General features: G+C 65.8%; 1 protein-coding gene across 1 annotated transcript in view; it reads left to right on the top strand.

Moving 5' to 3' along the window:
• Positions 1-13,817, top strand: part of BAHCC1 (BAH domain and coiled-coil containing 1) — a 58,654-nt gene extending 44,837 nt beyond the window's left edge. Inside the window, exons 11-27 of the mRNA XM_057318095.1 lie at positions 999-1,198; positions 1,322-1,458; positions 1,802-1,930; positions 3,981-4,098; positions 4,849-5,135; positions 5,895-6,073; positions 6,164-6,465; positions 6,871-6,978; positions 7,068-7,230; positions 7,310-7,424; positions 7,527-7,602; positions 7,695-7,803; positions 8,415-8,534; positions 8,645-8,821; positions 8,909-10,083; positions 10,804-11,040; positions 11,637-13,817. Of these exons, the coding sequence (XP_057174078.1) occupies positions 999-1,198; positions 1,322-1,458; positions 1,802-1,930; positions 3,981-4,098; positions 4,849-5,135; positions 5,895-6,073; positions 6,164-6,465; positions 6,871-6,978; positions 7,068-7,230; positions 7,310-7,424; positions 7,527-7,602; positions 7,695-7,803; positions 8,415-8,534; positions 8,645-8,821; positions 8,909-10,083; positions 10,804-11,040; positions 11,637-11,843 (3,839 nt within the window). The 3' untranslated portion in view covers positions 11,844-13,817. The remainder of the gene's footprint in view (positions 1-998; positions 1,199-1,321; positions 1,459-1,801; positions 1,931-3,980; positions 4,099-4,848; positions 5,136-5,894; positions 6,074-6,163; positions 6,466-6,870; positions 6,979-7,067; positions 7,231-7,309; positions 7,425-7,526; positions 7,603-7,694; positions 7,804-8,414; positions 8,535-8,644; positions 8,822-8,908; positions 10,084-10,803; positions 11,041-11,636) is intronic.
• The last annotated feature ends 3,053 nt before the right edge of the window (positions 13,818-16,870 follow it).

The following is a 16,870-nucleotide window of genomic DNA, read 5'->3' as shown; positions in this document are numbered from 1 at the left end:
GGTTTGCGCTCACGGCACCTACCTTGCTTCTCTGTTCCGTTGCTGAGGCTCACCCTCCCTGCGGCTCCGTGGCCACGCCCGTGGCTGTGGCTGTGGCCGTGGCCAGGCATTTCCCCCTGGCACACAGCGAATCTCTCACAGGCCATGCTTAAAGCGGGGTGTTCTCCCCGCCCTTCATGCGTCCTTACGTGCACTCCCCTGTTTACATGGGTGTGACTCGTGGCGTCTTACTGTCTCTGATTGGCTGTAATCTGCCACTCGTCACTGTTTAATTTGATGGTGGCCCTCAGCTGGCCCATGTGGGCACCGACATGTCCCCGTCACTGTCTGACATGTCCTGTGTTCCTGGCTCACCCCCCCCCCCCCCGAACCAGCCATCTCCCCGAGGAGCCCGGTTCCTTTCCTGGGAGGGTGGTATTAGGAGCCAAGTCAGGGTGTTGGGGTGCTCGTTGCCACTGGGGTGCTGCTGCTCCCGGGCCTCTCAGAGGCCAGCGCTGTATGATCTGAAAGTCACAGCTGCCACCTGACAGCTTCCATCCAGGCTGGCCCTGGCTGGCTGCCCTTCCCTGGCCATGGCTCCTTGTGGGCCCAGTGTGTCCCTGTGTGTTTGACCCCCGTCTCTGCCACCACCAGCTCAGCTCTGACCCTACGTGGGCATTTGGCCTGCAGCATAACAAGCCACATCCCTTAGCACCTAAGTGGTTTGGGGGCTTCCCAGAGGTCTGTGCCGTCCCAACTGGCCTGGCCCCCCGTAGCCAAGAGAGATGTCCCCCCATCTCCCCGGAGCTGAGGCAGGGAGCTAGGTGCCTGCCCCTGTGCCCATCTGGCGGTTCCCAGCCACCTCATCCTGGTCCTTGGTCCTTGGTCCTCATGTTTTGGGGAGCTGGGCAGCCTGGAGGGTCTGGGCCACACTGAGATGCGGGCCGACATCAAGAGCCTCTCTGAGGGGCAGCATGTGCCCGACACCCACAACACACCGACCCTCGTGTCCCCTGCAGAGGAAGAGGACGTGCTGGCGTTCGACCTGCGGCGCCTGGCCACGCTGGCCTCAGCCTGGTCCCTGGTGGAGGCTGCTGGCCCGGACAGTCCCTCCTCCTGCGCCCAGCCCCCAGCTGCCGACCCCTGCAGGGCTCCCACGCTCACCCCCCGCATGCAGATTCTACAACGCAAGGACACCTGGATCCCCAAGACCAAGCCTGTGAGTGGGGGACCCTGGTTGCCCCGGCACTCTAAACCCTAGGGACCTCGAAGCCCGCATGCTGGCCGCCCCTGCCGTGGGGCCCCGGCCGGGCTCACGGGCTCCTGTGACCCCGCCCACCAGGTTTGCCCACTGAAGGCCGCCATCGACCGGCTGGACACGCAGGAGGTGGAGATGCGCGTGCGGCTGGCGGAGCTGCAGCGACGCTACAAGGAGAAGCAGCGGGAGCTGGCGCGCCTGCAGCGCAGGCATGACCACGAGTACGGCCGGGCCGGCGGCAGGGTGGGCGGTGCTCCCGCCAGGGCCGGGGAAGGCGCCCGTGGTTCAGGCGCTGGGGCAGGCAGTACGGCCTCTGCCTCCAGGTCAGGGAGCCCCCGTGGGTGCCAAGCTGGGCTGGAGGTTGGGGTCCGGGGCCCGGGGTCTGGGGTGGCCCCGGACGCAGGGGGAGGAAGGATGAGGTGTTCGCCCAAGCAGAGAAACCAGCCCGCGCATGAGGGCCGAGCTCCCCAGGCGCAGCCCTCCGAGAGCCCAGTGCCCTCTGCTGGACCCCGCCGGGGGGTCAGGGTGGGCGCCGGCCTCTGACCGCAACTCTGCGGCCTCCAGGAGAGAGGAGAGCTCGCGCAGCCCCGCACGGCGAGGGCCCGGCCGGCCGAGGAAGCGCAAGTACTCCAGCCTGCTGCCCCCTCTGCGTCCTGGGGGCCAGCTTCCCAGGAGCGACGGCAAGAAAGTCAAGTAAGTCCTGGGTGCGTGGCCGCCACGACGGGCCTGGGGCTGGCGTGGGCCCAGGGTGCCCTCGAGGCCCCTCTCTGCGCCCCCGCCCCCCGGCGCCCCCCTCACCGCTCTCTCGAAGACCCCGCACGTCCCTCCCAGAGCTCTAGTCACGGCGAGCGTCCAGGGGACAGAGCCCACTGCAGGCGTCCTGCCCAGATGCTCGAGGCTCGCTCTTTCCTCAGAAGCCACTGCGGGCCGGGGGCATGGCTACACCAGGTCCGCACACCTGGCCGTGGAATCGGCCCTCCCAACAGCCACTTTATCCGCACCGTCTGACACCGCCGGTCACGCTGTGGCGTGGCCCACGCTCCCGGCGCCGTGTGATTATCCATTACCGCCCGGCGCCCTCACTGGCGCGCTCCCGGCTGGCGTAATTGTCCTTCTCGGCTACAAATTGCCTCTCCCGGCAGAGCCATTTGCATAAATCCAACGAGCTCCTGCAAACGCTATTGGCGAGCGCGTGTGCTCACTGCATCAATCCTGATGATTTGGTAATAATAGTTAAATCGGCACTAAATGGTTTCTTCAATTAAGACAGAGGCAAAAAATTAATCTCAGGGCTTTATGTCACAAAACATTAGCCAATGCAGAAAAGGTTACAGGGAGGGGGAGTTCGCCCCTCCTGTGGGTGGTGACTGGGAGAGGCCTCCCCCCCAGCCGCCCCTCCCCCCGCCCAGGTGCCACCCAGCAGGGGACCCCAGGGTTCCCCTTTGTAAACCAGCCAAGGCCATCGGGGCTGCTGGCCAAGGCGGAGCCCACTGAGGCCAGGGTCTGGCCGGTGGCCTGTCAGGGAGTCCTGGCGAGGCCGCCCCACGCTTCCCCGGGCCCATGTGGCACAGAGCCCCCAGCCCTGGAAGCCTCGTCCTGGTCCTTCCACTGCGGCCACTTTCTCTGCTGACCCACGAAGCCGGACCCTGGCTAGTGGGTAGCCGCCTCAGGACAAGGAAGGGCACGGAGTCCAGGACCTCCCTTCCCAAGGATCGGGGCTCCCGCCTGAATCTTGGACTTCTACCCTCGCTCCATCCCCTTGCGAGGCCTTGCCCTGCAGTGTTTGCCGGCAGTGGGAACCCGGCAGGAAGTGGAAGTTTGGGGGATGGGGGCGGCATCACTGCATAGCCAGCTTCCTGCCTGGCCCCCTCTCTTGGCCCCCCAAAGCCAGGACCCTCAGCCTCTAACTGTGACTCATTTCCATTAACCCTGTGTGAGTGGGGGACAGGGCAGGTGACAGGCCCAGCCCCCAGCCCCACAAGCAGCCAAGCTCTCGGCCCCCTAACTGTGGGGCACGGGGACACTGAGACTTGGTGTCAGCAGCGTCCTAGACCTCATCTGGGACATGGTCCTTGGAGTGCGGGTTCCCCTCCCTCCAGACCTGGAATTAAGGACAGGGGTGTGAGCCCAGCAGTTGGGGGTCCCTGGAGGCCGGGAGGCAGAGCCTGGACCTGAGTTTCTCTGGCCACTGTGCCCCGTCCTCTTCCTGGCAGCAGCAGAGCTGGAGGGAGGGGACCCCACTCTCAGGAGCCTCTCTAGCACCCTCTCTGTTCCTAACTCTGGGGCAGCTGGCCTTGCACTCACTGAGGGCCAGCCTGGGACCCGAGTGGCCCCACCCCAGCCTTGCGGAGAGCCACAGTAGTTACCGTCCCCGTTCTCCAGGTGTGAAGACTGAGGCCACAGCTCAGTCACGTAGTGGTCCAGCTGGCCACATAGCCCTGGCTCCTGAGCTTTGGGCTGCCCCTCCCTGGTCAGCGAGCAGAGGCCCTGGCTGGGAAGCAGGTGCCGAGCGCAGGGTAGGGGTGCTCAGCACAGGCTCGACCCCCTGGGCCATCCAGCAGCCATGTGTGTTCTCTGAGGAGCCTGGCACAGGAACACAGCCTTGGCCAGGAAAGCAGCAGAGCCCACACGAGGGGGGCAGGGTCCCTTGGCTGCCACCACAGAGGCCCTCGGGGGGACGGGGCCCAGGTGCTGAGGTCTGTTTGCATCTGGCCCGTGCCCACCTGCGCCCCTATGCCCCCAGGACGGTGCGGTCCAGCCTGACCCTGCTGTGTGCTGAGCTGCGGGGTGGCGACGAGCCCGCGAAGAAGCGGAACCGACTGGAGACCGGCGTCTATGTGGGCCTGCAGCCAGCCTCCGCGGTGAGCACCACAGCAGCCTCGCCCTGGGCTCGGGGGCTCAGGGTGTCGGGCAGGCAGCAGCAGGCCACACACCTGCCCCGGGCCAGCCCCCAGCTGGGATCCCCCTGCCCAGATGAGGAAACCAAGGCCCGGTGAGCTCCGGGTAGCTCGCGGCAGAGGGAGGCCCCCAAGCCCGCAGGTGTGGCTGGGGCTGGGACGCACCCCCACCCCAGCATGCTCCAGCAGGGAGAAAAAGAACGCGTGGTATTCTGGGTTCCAGAAAGGCTCTTCAGTAGTGGGGGCCCGTGCTGTGGGCGGTGCCGGCTGCACCCCCTTGCATAGTGGTGGCCTCCCTCGGGGCAAGCTTTCTCACCGCCAGTGGACCCTGCCTCCGAGTGCGGGGCACATCCTGCCCCAGCCTCCCACTGCAGGGTCCTGGGAGGGACAGGTGAGAGGCGGGGCTGGGCGTGTTGTCACTTCACCGGTCCCTCCCAGAACAGACCCCTGGGCCCGTGCTCTCCCTCCCCCGAGCCTGAGTCGGGTGGGCAGTCTGGGGGTGCTGTGGAGTGGGGGAGGGGACAGGCACAAGGGTAGGTGCCAAGGGGCAAGCCCCGTGTCGCAGGGCCAGGAGCCCCCTTGGCCCCTTCAGAGGACAGGACCCGAGGAAGTGCCACTGTGAGCCGACATTGGCAGAGGGCAGGCTGACGGCGGCAGGGCCGTGGCTGGGGGTGGGGGCCCTGACGAGGGCAGCTCCTTCCTGCCCGTTCACAGGACAAGGTTCGGTGCAAGAAGAGCAGTGGACAGGGCGAGCTGGCATCCGCCATGGCCCACCAGGTGGCCCAGCTGAAGCCAAAGGTCAAGAGCAAGGGGCTGCCTGCTGGCCTCGGCCCCTTCAGGCGCAAGGAGGCCGCCCCAGGGGGGCGCATCCGGAAGAAGCTGTCCCGAGCCAAGAGCACCAAGGTGCCTGGGGCAGCCCGGCACGAGGACAGTGGCGGCGGCAGGGAGACCCCCAAGTTCCCGGCCCAGGCAGCGGTGGCCACGGCACAGGAGGCAGGCAAGTCGTTGGTGTGACCGCCACAGCCTGGACCTCAGCCGTGGTTCCTCGGGGTCTGGGGAGAAGGCGATGGGCTGAGCCAGGTCAGGGCTCCTGGAGGGTGCTGGCCCCACTGCGGCTGCTGGGGAAGGAGCCCCTGTCCCGAGGCTGAGCCCAGTGGCTCTCTGTGGGGCCACGCGGAAGGAGGAGGCCCCTGGACACATCCTGGAAAGGGGGCTAAAAATAGCCCTTCTGCCCGCTGGGGGCTGCTTTCCTGCAGCGTCTGGCGGCCTGACCTGAAAGGTTATCTGGCCCCCAGCAAACCCGCACGTCCAGAAACAGGCGCCTGGGAAAATAGATGCTTCCTCCCCACCAGGCCTTGCCCATCCCCACCAAGTTTTCGCCTGAGAAAGAACAAAGGGAGGGGAAGAGGAAGCAGGAAGCAGGAGGGCAGTAAGGGGAAGGGGCTGCCCTGGGGAGGGGGATCCCCAGGCCTGCAAGGTGGGCGCCCTGCTGCCCGGGGTGTAAGAAAAGAAAACAGAGGCAGGGAGAGGAAGGTCAGAGAGGGCTCCTTCCCCTCCCCATCCTGTAGCAAACCTCGTCACCTGGATGCCTGGCCCGGGTGCCTGCCCCCTAAAGTAGCCCCAAGGGCGACCGTGACAGGGCCCCCCTCACAGCCCCCCAACATCGCTACATGCGCACTGACGATCGGCACCCCGGCCCCTCCCCAACGTGGTGCTGCTCCAACCCCCAGTCATCTGGACCCTCTGCGTCCCCCAGGCAGTGGCTATGACAGTGAGAACTGCGAGAGGTTCTTGGGGACAGAGGCACCCCCCAAGGAGCCCGGGCTGGCGCTGCACACTGGGGCCAGCGTGGCCGTGCTGGGGCCCTCACCCTCTTCCGTGGTCAAGATGGAGGCCAACCAGAAGGCCAAGAAGAAGAAGGAGAGGCAGGGCTTGCTAGGTAACCAGAGGCAAGGGTGGGCCAGAGGTCAGCCTGGTGGTGAGGGTCCCAGCATTGGGGACCCCTGTGACAGCCGCCTTCCCCCCACAGGGGCCTGCCGCCTGTCCAGCCCAGAGAGCGAGGTCAAGGTCAAGAGGCGCACAGTGAAGGCCAAGGTGGGCACCAAGCTGGAGCGGGCCCCAGGGCGCAGGCCCCCGGGCGCACCAGGCAAAAAGAAAGCCAAGGGCAAGGCCAAAGGCAGCCTGCGAGCAGACCCGGGGGCCACCCCCAGCAGGGACACCCTCTTCAGCCCCGCCCGGGCCTTCACCTGCCGTGAGGAGGGCAGCAAGCTGGCCAGCGAGCGTCTCAAAAGAGCCACACGCAAGAGCACCGTCCTCCAGCCGGGACTGCGGGTGAGGCCCAGCGGGCGACGCGGGCTCCTGGGCACCCAGCAGGGCTGGGCTCGGCGGGTGGGCACAGATGCCCAAGGAGCCCTCACCCCACTCTCCCTCCCTGCTCACTACGGCCTGCCGCGGGGCAGTGCACACCACACCCCTGCACTCACACTCGGGGTCGGCGAGCACCACACGCTGCGCTCACGCTCGGGCTCACACTCGGGGTCACACTCAGGGTCACACTCGGGGTCAGCCGGCACTACACGCTGGGCTCACACTCGGGGTCACACTCAGGGTCGGCGTGCACCACACGCTGGGCTCACACTCGGGCTCACACTCGGGGTCAGCCGGCAACACACGCTGGGCTGGCTGTGAGCCGGGAGGCTGGTGCCACCCTCACCTCGGTCCCCCACCCCCCAACAGCGGAAGAACGGGGCGCTGTCCATCGCCCTGTCGCCACGCAACGCCAAGGCCATCCTGGGGAAGGGCAGGAAGGTGGGCAAGGTGAAAAGCAAGGCCGTCGGGAAGCAGGTAGCGTCCCCACCCCCCGGGGGCCCTGCCAGGGTGCAGACCTCTCCCACCCCCACCTCCGGAGGGAGTTGACCCCTCTGGCCCCCCAGGGCAAGGGCCGGGCCGTGAGTCGGCTGCTGGAGAGCTTTGCTGTGGAGGACGATTTTGCATTTGACGACAACGGCAGCTTTGAGGAGGAAGAGGAGGAGGAAGCAGAGGAGGAGCCGGCCGCGGCCAGCGGTCCTCTGAGCGCTGAGCAGAGCACCGCGCTGGGTGAGTGGCCCTGGGCGCCCGGGAGGTAGCGGCGGCGGCGGGCAGGGGCGGGGCAAGCGCTGACACCCTGTGCCCTCAGCGCGCTCGTGCACCATCCACAAGGAGGACCTGCAGGACGGGCTGCCCGTGCTCATCCCCAAGGAGGACAGTCTGCTGTACGCGGGCAGCGTCAGGACCCTGCAGCCCCCCGACATGTGAGGCCGGGCGTGGGCGGGGGGGGGGGGGGACGACGGCGGGCGGCAGGGGGTAGGGACTACGGCGGGCGGCGGGCCCCTCACACTCCGCCTTGCCCGCAGCTACAGCATCGTCATCGAGGGTGAGAGAGGCAACCGGCAGAGGATCTACTCGCTGGAGCAGCTGCTGCAGGAGGCGGTGAGGGGACGGCCCCGCGCGGCCCGCTCACCCCGGGAGGGGGGGCCCGGCCGCCCACTCACAGCCTGCCCCCCGCCCCCGCCGGCCCCCAGGTTCTGGACGTCCGGCCGCAGTCCAGCCGCTACCTCCCGCCAGGCACGAGGGTCTGCGCCTACTGGAGCCAGAAGTCCCGTTGTCTGTATCCGGGCAACGTGGTCCGAGGTGAGCCACGCCGAAGACCCCCGTCGAGGCCGCCAGCGGATGGGAGGGCCTCCGCTAGCCCTGTTCCCAGGCCAGAGGGGAGCAGATAGAGCCGGCAATGGGACCAGCTCCCTGGGCACCAGGAGAAGACGAGGGGTTGCAGGGGGTGGGGACAGCGTGGGCGGCTCTGGCTGTCCACGTGGCCCGCCAGGGAAGAGACCCAGAGCCCCTATCGTGAACTGGTAATGTGGGCACCAGCTCCCCAGAGTGAATCCTCCTGACCACCCCCCAGCAGGGCTGTGGAGCCCCCCGGTCTGTCAGGTGGGTGAGTTGGTGTGAGGCTGGGGGGAGGTCAGGGCCCTGAGTCCCTGAGTGTGCGCCCCAGGGAGGGGGAGACGGAGGGCGGTGTTGTTCCAGCCGAGCTGCAGGAGGCCGAGGGGGAGGCCGTCTGTTTCCTGGCGGCTGTGGCAGCTCCAAGGTCGAGCGTGATCAGGGGACAGAATTCTCCCAGTGTCATTTGTGAGGTGCCAGGAGCCCATCCTGTCATCCTCCTGTCCCGGCCACCTGGCCGCCGGGGAGGGCCGCATGGACCCTGAGAGGGGGCCATGGGCTCAGGTGGGCCTCATCCCCAGGCACCTGCAGTGACGAAGAGGAGGATCTGGACTCCGTGGTCGTGGAGTTTGATGACGGGGACACTGGCCACATCGCCGTCTCCAACATCAGGCTGCTGCCTCCGGACTTCAAAATCCAGTGTGAGCCCCGGGGCCGGGTGGGGAGGGTGGGGCCCCTCGCTGCCCCGAGGGCTGGAGGCAGGCTGGGCCACCCCGGGCTGCAGTGCTAAGGCCAAGCGTCCACTCTGCAGGCACGGAGCCCTCGCCCGCCCTGCTGGTGTCCAGCAGCTGCCGGAGGACCAAGAAAGCTTCCTTCGAGGCCCCCCCACCCAGCGAGGCCGCCGCCCCCAGCCTGTCCCCCAAGGCGCACGAGGGCCCTGAAGCCTCGAAGACCCCCGGGAAGAAGCCTGCCAGCAAAGACAAAGCTGGTACCGACGGGCCTGCGGAGAAGCACCTCGGGGGGTGGGGGGCCCCGAGGGGGGCGGCACCTCTGACTCTAGCTGGCCTCCCCGCAGGCAAAGCCGAGCTCCTCGCGTCAGGTGCCAAGCCGCCCGCAGGGGCCTCAGACCACTTCCTGGGCCGCCGGGGCAGCCCGCTGCTGAGCTGGTCGGCCATGGCCCAGACGAAGCGGAAGGCGGCGGCGGGCGGCAAGGGGCCGGCCGCGCTGCACAACCTCTTCCAGCTCAACGGCAGCACCAAGAAGCTGCGGGCCCGCGAGGCGCTGTTCCCCGTGCACAGCGTGGCGGCGCCCGTGTTTGGCAACGGCTTCCGCGCCGACTCCTTCAGCAGCCTGGCCAGCGCCTACGCGCCCTTTGTCGGCGGGGCCGGGCCGGGGCTGCCCGGGGGCGCCCACAAGCTGCTGCGGGCCAAGAAGGCCGAGCGCGCGGAGGCCGAGAAGGGCGCGCGGCGGCGGGCGGGCAGCGAGTTCCTGGTCAAGCTGGACCACGAGGGCGTGACCTCCCCCAAGAACAAGAACTGCAAGGCGCTGCTCGTGGGCGACAAGGACCCTGGGCCCAAGCTGGGGCGGCCCCTGCCCAGCCCCAGCTACGCGCACCCGGCCCTGGTGGCCAAGGACAGGAAGGGCCGGGCACCCGTGCACGCTCTGCCCATGGGGCTGGCGCTGCGCAAGTTCGCGGGCCAGGCCGAGTTCCCGCTGCCTTGCGACAGCGACTGTCACAGCTCCTACTCGGACGATGAGGAGGACGGGCCCGGGCTGGCCCCCGGCGTGGCGTCCCGCTTCCTCGCCCGCCTGTCCGTGTCCTCCTCGTCCTCGGGCTCGTCCACCTCCTCGTCCTCGGGCTCCCTGTCCACCTCCAGCCTCTGCTCCTCAGACGACGAGGGCTCGTCCTACAGCTCCGACGAGGAGGACCCGGCCTTGCTGCTGCAGACCTGCCTCACGCACCCAGTGCCCGCCCTCCTGGCCCAGCCCGAGGCCCTGCGCTCCAAGGGGGGCGGGCCGCACTCGCACGCGCAGCGCTGCTTCCTGGCCAGGGCTGCGGGGGCCGGCGGGGGCGCGGGCGCGGGCCCCGGCGGCGCCAAGTCCAAACTCAAGCGCAAGGAGGCTCTGAGCTTCTCCAAAGCCAAAGAGCTTTCGCGGAGGCAGCGGCTGCCCTCCGTGGAAAACCGGCCAAAGATCTCGGCCTTCCTGCCCGCCCGGCAGCTCTGGAAGTGGTCGGGGAACCCCACGCAGGTAGGTGGGCGCGCGTCTGCGTCTGCGTCCGCGTCCGGGGAGGAGCCCTGCCGCCCAGGACGCCAGCGTGCACCCTCTCTCTCTGCGTGGGGTTTTTCTGTTCGTTTCAACTAAAAAAAACAAAAGTAGACTTGGGGGAGAAGGAATGCTCCCGCCTGGTCCCGCCAGACGGGACCGGGCAGACAGCCGCCTTGTCCCCTCCGAGTCCCCGCCTCCGCCGTGCGTGCCGCAGGGCGTGTACCCGGGGTCCGGTTTCCCGTGCGGCGGTCCGTGCGCAACGCCCCGGCCTTGGGAGGGCTGCGAGGGGCCTGCCCCGCTGCGCGCACACGGCCGTCTGTGCCCGCGCTCTGTGGGCGGACGCGCAGTTGTTCGTGGCTTTCTGCCCCCGGGAACCACACGGCAGTGGACACCTCGTGGCTTCTTCCCTTCCAAACCTTCAGGTCCAGCGTTCCTTCTCAGTCAGTCCTGACGTTGAGGTCATGACCCAGGGTGCAGGGCGGGGGCAGGTGTGGCCCCCCTCCCCTACTGTAGCGCCCTGAGCAGCCCTCGAAGGCGTCCGTGCACGCGCACTTGTGCACGAGAAGTGCCGTCCGTCCGTCCCTCCTGCGTCCTGCCGTCCGTCCCTCTCTATCATTCCCTCTCCTGCACCTCCCGGCTGCCGCCTGCCCAAGAGCCCCGGGCCCCCTCATTGCTCTCTGCCTCTGGCTGTCTCCCCTGCAGAGGCGGGGCATGAAGGGGAAAGCCAGGAAGCTGTTCTACAAGGCCATCGTCCGGGGCAAGGAGACGCTGCGCATCGGGGACTGTGCCGTCTTCCTGTCGGCTGGGCGGCCCAACCTGCCCTACATCGGCCGCATTGAGAGCATGTGGGAGTCCTGGGGCAGCAACATGGTGGTGAAGGTCAAGTGGTTCTACCACCCGGAGGAGACCAAGCTGGGGAAGCGGCAGAGCGACGGGAAGGTGAGACCTGAGGTAGCATGGGCGGTGGGGACCCGCAACACGTGAGGGGCCTGGGGCGGGGGGGGGGGGGGGGGAGCCTGGGACAGGTCGGGGGCCTGGGGCAGGTGGGGGTGGGACACCGGAGGTGGCCGGGGCAGCAGCCAGAACAAGAGGAGTAGTCCCACCCGTGAACACCCCTCCCCATCCCCCACACCTTGAGGTCTCCGCCCTGAGGGCTGAGGCGCTGGAGACAGGTCACTGGGGTCCCTCCCTGGCTGTGCCTCCATGGCTCCCTGTGAAAGAGGGGGTGGTTTCACCTTGGGGGGGGCACGTAGCAACGTAGCGCTGAGCAGGCCCCATCCGCAGCAGCCCCTCCCTGCCCCCCCCCTGCAGACCCCACACAGAGAAGGCCTCCAGCACCCTGTCTGCTCTTCCCCGGGAAGAACCCCAGTTTGCAGAGGGCGCAGAAAGGAGCATTTCTCTGGCTCTGTCAGGACCCAGAGGGTCGGGGCCAGGGCTCCAAGGCTGATGCCAACCTCCCAGAACGAGAGGCGGGTCCCAGACGGCTGGGGCTTCCCTGCCAAGGCCCCGCCCAGCTCCTGCCCCTCCCCCGACAGAACGCGCTGTACCAGTCGTGCCATGAGGACGAGAACGATGTGCAGACCATCTCCCACAAGTGCCAGGTCGTGGGACGGGAGCAGTACGAGCAGATGACGCGGAGCCGGAAGTGCCAGGACCGGCGGGACCTCTACTACCTGGCGGGCACGTATGACCCCACCACGGGGCGCCTGGTGGCGGCCGACGGAGCGCCCATCCTGTGCTGAGCCTGGCCGAGCGGGGCGGGGTTCGAGGCCGCCCCCCTGCCGCGGGGAGCGAGCGGCGAGTCAGCAAATATGCAAAACCCACCCAGGCAAGGCCCAGGCTTCGCATTCCTTTCCCCGGGAAGTCGTCCTGCTCTGCCGCCGACCCGCGCTGCGCGTCCCGTCGGCAGTTCCCGAGAGATTAGAATCCAAGCCATATTTTCCCTATACCTCCGACTGTCTCCCACCAGGGAAAGCAGAAATCAGGTGTGTCGTCTATTTATTCCTCTATGTAAATATTGTATTTCTGCGGGAAGTTTTATGGAAAAAATAGTGGAAAAGGATTTTTTCCCCACACGCGTGACGAGGGTGTATGTGCATGCGTGTGTGTGCGTGTGTGTGCGTGTGTGTGCGTGTGCGTGTAGGCTTTGTTCTGGGGGTTTTCGTTGAAAATGCACTGTTTTGCTCAGCCTAGCTGAGTTCTGACAGGGGCGTCTGTGGCAACAGAAGCGGCTGGGGTGGGGGCGGTCACAGGAGGGTGGACGGGACCCTCGGTCACGGTGCTGATCGTGGGACCGTGTGAGATGGAGTCACACTGGTGTTTATTCCCTCTTGATCCACCTACTAGGAGAAGCGTGGCGGGGTGTGGGGGAGTGGGGGGGGTCGACGGTGTGGACGTGAGGGTCCGTGGGGAGAGAAGCGGTTCCAGAGGCTAAAATAAAAACCAGGATCAGCTGGTCCCCCCAGCCCGGGATTGTGACAGCAGCCATATATGTATCTTACCTCTGTTTAAAACAAAACAAATATGAACAAATATTTTAAAGTATCAATACGAAAAAATGATGTTTTGATTTTATTTCCTGAATATCCCAAGTTATTTTTGATTTCCGTTGTGATGGCCAGTTTGCCCAGCCTCCACTCAGAGCAGGGAAGGGACCAGCCCCCACCAACTCACAGGGGGGTTTCGGGACCTTTTCTGTGGCCACTTGGCAGGGCAGACGGCCTGGTTGGCAGGCTAGTGCCTGGGGTGTGGGCCAGCACGGGTCCCTCCTGCCTGCCCGAACCCACACCCTCGGGGGGCTGTTCATCCCTGCACCCAGCTCAGGTGGGTGGCCCAGACCCTCGGCACCCCCCCAGGAGTCTCAGAGTACTTGTCACCCCCTCACTTCTCCTGTGGCAAGAGAAACAGGGCAAGCCAGACCCGTGGCCCAGCGGCCCTTGTCCCGGAAACATAGGGAGGGCCATGTGTCCCCGTGTGCCACCACACCCCCTGGGAGCCCCAGGAAAGCCCCCAAGTTAGTCACTGTTCCTTAGGACGAGTTTTTGTGTGACCACAGACCTGCAGCCCAGGTCCCCGGGAAACGTGGGATGTCGGCGGGTGTCCGGCACCCGAACCCAGCCCCTCCTCGCCCCCTTCCTTTCCGGCTGGGAAACCACCCCGGCCCCACCTCCCACTCCTGGCTCCATGGGAAGTACAGGGGCAGGGAGGGGGTCCGCTGCACCCCAGCTTACCTCTCCCGCCCCGTTCTCCCCTTTGTCTCGGCACGAGTGCAATATTTCACTCCTGGCGGTCACCTGGGAGGCGGCACCCGAGGGCCTGCTCGTGGCTGGACAAGCAGAGTGGAGAAGACGTGCCCGGTGCCAAGGTGCTGAGCGGGGACAGCCCAGCCGCAAAAGTTAGAGCCTAAGGCTCTTTTCAATTCCAGGCACTGAGCGAAGGACAAGCCCCCTTTCTTGGCCCTTGTGCTGACTCTCCCCTCCGTCCCTCTACCTGTGCGTGTGGGCGATGCGGCCCGCCCTCTAACCGTGGTTAGACCTGGCGGAGCTCGGCTCTTGTAAATGTGTAAACTAAGAGGATGGTTGGATTTTTTTTTCAATGTAAACACTAAAAACAAACAAACAAAAAAAACACAAAGGTTTTATGAACAGCAAACTCTATGTAAAGGCATTTTAGTATTAAATTTTTTATTGATAACTTGCTTAAGAATAAATATATGAACTGCTGTACAGGTGTTTGGTGGTCCGGAATCCTGACTGCGCCTCGGTGTCCGTGGGCACGTCAGCGGTGACTCCCCGGAGGCCATGACGTCTTGGGGGGGGGTCTCAGCCGACGTGCCCACGTCTGGGCCAGGTCTGCCCCCCAAGTCAGCCCGAGGGGAGCCCCTCAGGGCACGGCCTCACACGGGTGAGAGGACTGTGGGACCAGAATGGGTTTGGGGTGGCTTTGGCCTTCAAGACCTCCCAAGGTGAGGGTCCCTTTCCGTACACATCTCACCGGAGGTGAGCCAGACGTTCATGTGGCCAGGCAGGTGCTCCTGGAGGAGAGGAGGGGAGGGTCAGCCCCTACAAGGCACAGGCACAATGGGGGAGAGTGGTCCCCAAAGTGCGTGACCAGCTAGGGGAGGGGTCTGGGCAGACCAGACCGCAGACACCCTCCTCAAAGGAGAGCAGCAATCTTATTCATTCGACACACATTTTCTCAGCTGACAGCTGTGTGTCGGGACAATAAATAAACAATGCTCCAGACTGTTAATGGAGAGCTGAACCCCCAAGGTTGGAGGGGATCAGGAAGCAGGGTACATCGGGGACTGGGAAGCCACCCCGACAAGCAGCTAGCTGGAGAGAGCTGTGCCCAGAGAAGCTGCAGACCTGAGGTTTTTCCGGAACCCTTGCACCTTGCCAGGGAGGAGGCACTCTGTTTTCCTCCACCTCCAGGATCCCTGGGGAGGGAGGTCCCAGCTGGGATTACAGACCCCAGTAAGGGGACTCAGATTAGGGCAGGTGTGCGGGGACAAGGTAAGCGTGGAGAGTGGGGCTGTGACATAGACACGTACCCCCACCTCCGCGGGTGTGTAGGGAGCTGTGGGCCGTTTGCACAGTATGCATCCACACACACACCAACCCACCCTGGGGCAGCCCTCAGCCAGCCCTGCTGACACCTCACTCCCCTTTCTCATCTCCTCCACTGGACCAGCTTGGCTGGAGAGAGCAGAGGGGACAGGGCCCTGAGTGTGGAGACAGGATGGAGAGGCAAAACGTCTTCCCTCAGCGATGTTGAGTCCACAAGCGAGGATGATTAGAATGGGGGCCCTGAGCAGGAGGCCTGGGGCTGTGTAGAGTCAGGGCGCCTGGACTAAATAGTCTGAGCACCTGGATTCAGCTGTGCCTGAAGGCAGACAAGCTTTGCCCTTGGACTCAGTCTGTGAATCAGCAGCCCCCACGTTATACAGGTGAACTGGTGGGGTGCCAGCCTTGGCAGCCCACGGTCCCACGTATCCAAGGGCTGTGGCAGGGAGAGGCACAGAGTGGCCCAGAGGAGGCCTTGGGAGCCAGGCTGAGCACCAGCTCTGAGAGAAGGAGAGCCTGCTCTCCTAGGTTTCTGGCTTAAGGACCCTTACGGGCAGGGGAGGAGGGACCAGGGCAAGGCCAGAGGCTCCGGAGACCCCAGCCTCAGTAGCTTCTGCACGTTCAGAAGGGGACCAGGTCGGGGACGAAGGCCTGGGGCCACTGCCTCGGACTTCTGGGGTTCTTGAGCCGGGATTTGCAACCACGCCACCTTCTGCCCACGCCAAGACCCGCCTGGCAGGGCAGGGCACAGTGGGCACCAGCGGTCACAGCAGAAGTTCTGGGGCGAGAGTGGGGTGGGGCCAGGTGGGATGGGCGACGAGGCACAGAAAGGGCAGCAACGACAGCCCAGCCACCAGGTGGGAAAGCTCCTGCTGTCAGGTCATGGGTGCGAAGCCTCCATTGCACTGACACTGGTGCCAGCCACGGCGGGGACACCAGGCAGCAGCCACGGCCTTCTAGACGCTGGGCACCCTGAGAGAGGCAGACAGGAAAGGATGTCAGAACAGCCTTGCCGCCAAGACAGTGTCCCCCGTGGAACTCCGCTGGATGCTAGCTCTAGCCCTGGGCTCCCCGCTGCAGCCAGACTGACAGGGACATCAAGGACACCGCGAGGAACAGCCCACGAGGGCTTCCCAGAGGAGGCGACAGCTGGGCTGTCCTGCAGGAAGAAGAGGGCACGGCAGGCAGAAAGGAGGTGAGGAACACTGCTGGTGGCCAGGAGGCACAGGGGCCTGGAGCTAGAGTGTGGCAGAGGCCCCACTGGGGTGGCGTCTGCACCGTGTGCAGGACAACAGGACACATCCAAGACTCCAGCCAGAGGGTCCACACGCCCACTGAGACCACTCCCACAGCAGCCCCTGGACCACGGTGAGAGGGGCTCAGCCGGCACCTGGGGAAGGGGCGGCACCCAGAGAGCGGTTCTAAGGGTGCAGGGTGGGGCCAGGAGCACAGGGCCAGGCCAGGCAGCCAGGGCGGCTGAGGGTGGGAAAGCCGGAGAGGAGGACGCGGGGGGGGGGGGGGGGGGGGGCGGATGGGCCCAGGAATGTGGGCAGGTGGGGTGAGCCGGGAGGCGGGTGACTGCAGGGACACAGCAAGGGGGGGCCAAAGCAGGACCCAGCAGCTGCACCTGCTCCCATCCCCTTCCCCCCAGGTGCCCCCCTGCCCCCTCCCTCTCCCCACCTTCACTCAGACAGGGTGGCCCCGCCTTCCAGAACCTCCACCCCCGAGCAGGGCCCAGGCAAGGGAAGGGCGTGGACACGAGCGGAGCCCCAAGGGTTAAACGTGCAGGATTACACTTTGATCAAGACAAACGAGCCATTATGGGAAACACGAAGCAAGATAAATGATGGGCTGGGTGAGCGAGATCGGTACAAGTGAAGTTTTATCAGGTAGAAATGACAACCCGGCTGATCGCCATTCGTTTTTAATACCACAAACCAATCAGGGGACAGGGCGCTTTAACTGTTTATGCCCCGGCCTGGGGCTGGGTGGGAGCCCGTCTCAGACCCAGGCTGGGGACGGGTGAGAGGTCAGCTCCGCAGCCCGGCCAGCGAAGGGGCATCTGGGCACTCAGCCAGCCAGAGGCCACCAGAAGGGCCCCTAACGGCCTCCTGGGTCTGCAGCTGCGAGGAGACCTGCCTCGGGCCCTGGGTGCCAGCTAAGCAAGTGGACAGAGGTCACCAAGGAGAGCGACCTGAAAGGCT

Source organism: Ursus arctos, unplaced genomic scaffold, assembly GCF_023065955.2.
Source record: "Ursus arctos isolate Adak ecotype North America unplaced genomic scaffold, UrsArc2.0 scaffold_24, whole genome shotgun sequence".
Taxonomy (NCBI): Eukaryota; Metazoa; Chordata; class Mammalia; order Carnivora; family Ursidae; genus Ursus; species Ursus arctos.
This window is presented reverse-complemented; position numbering and strand designations above follow the sequence as displayed.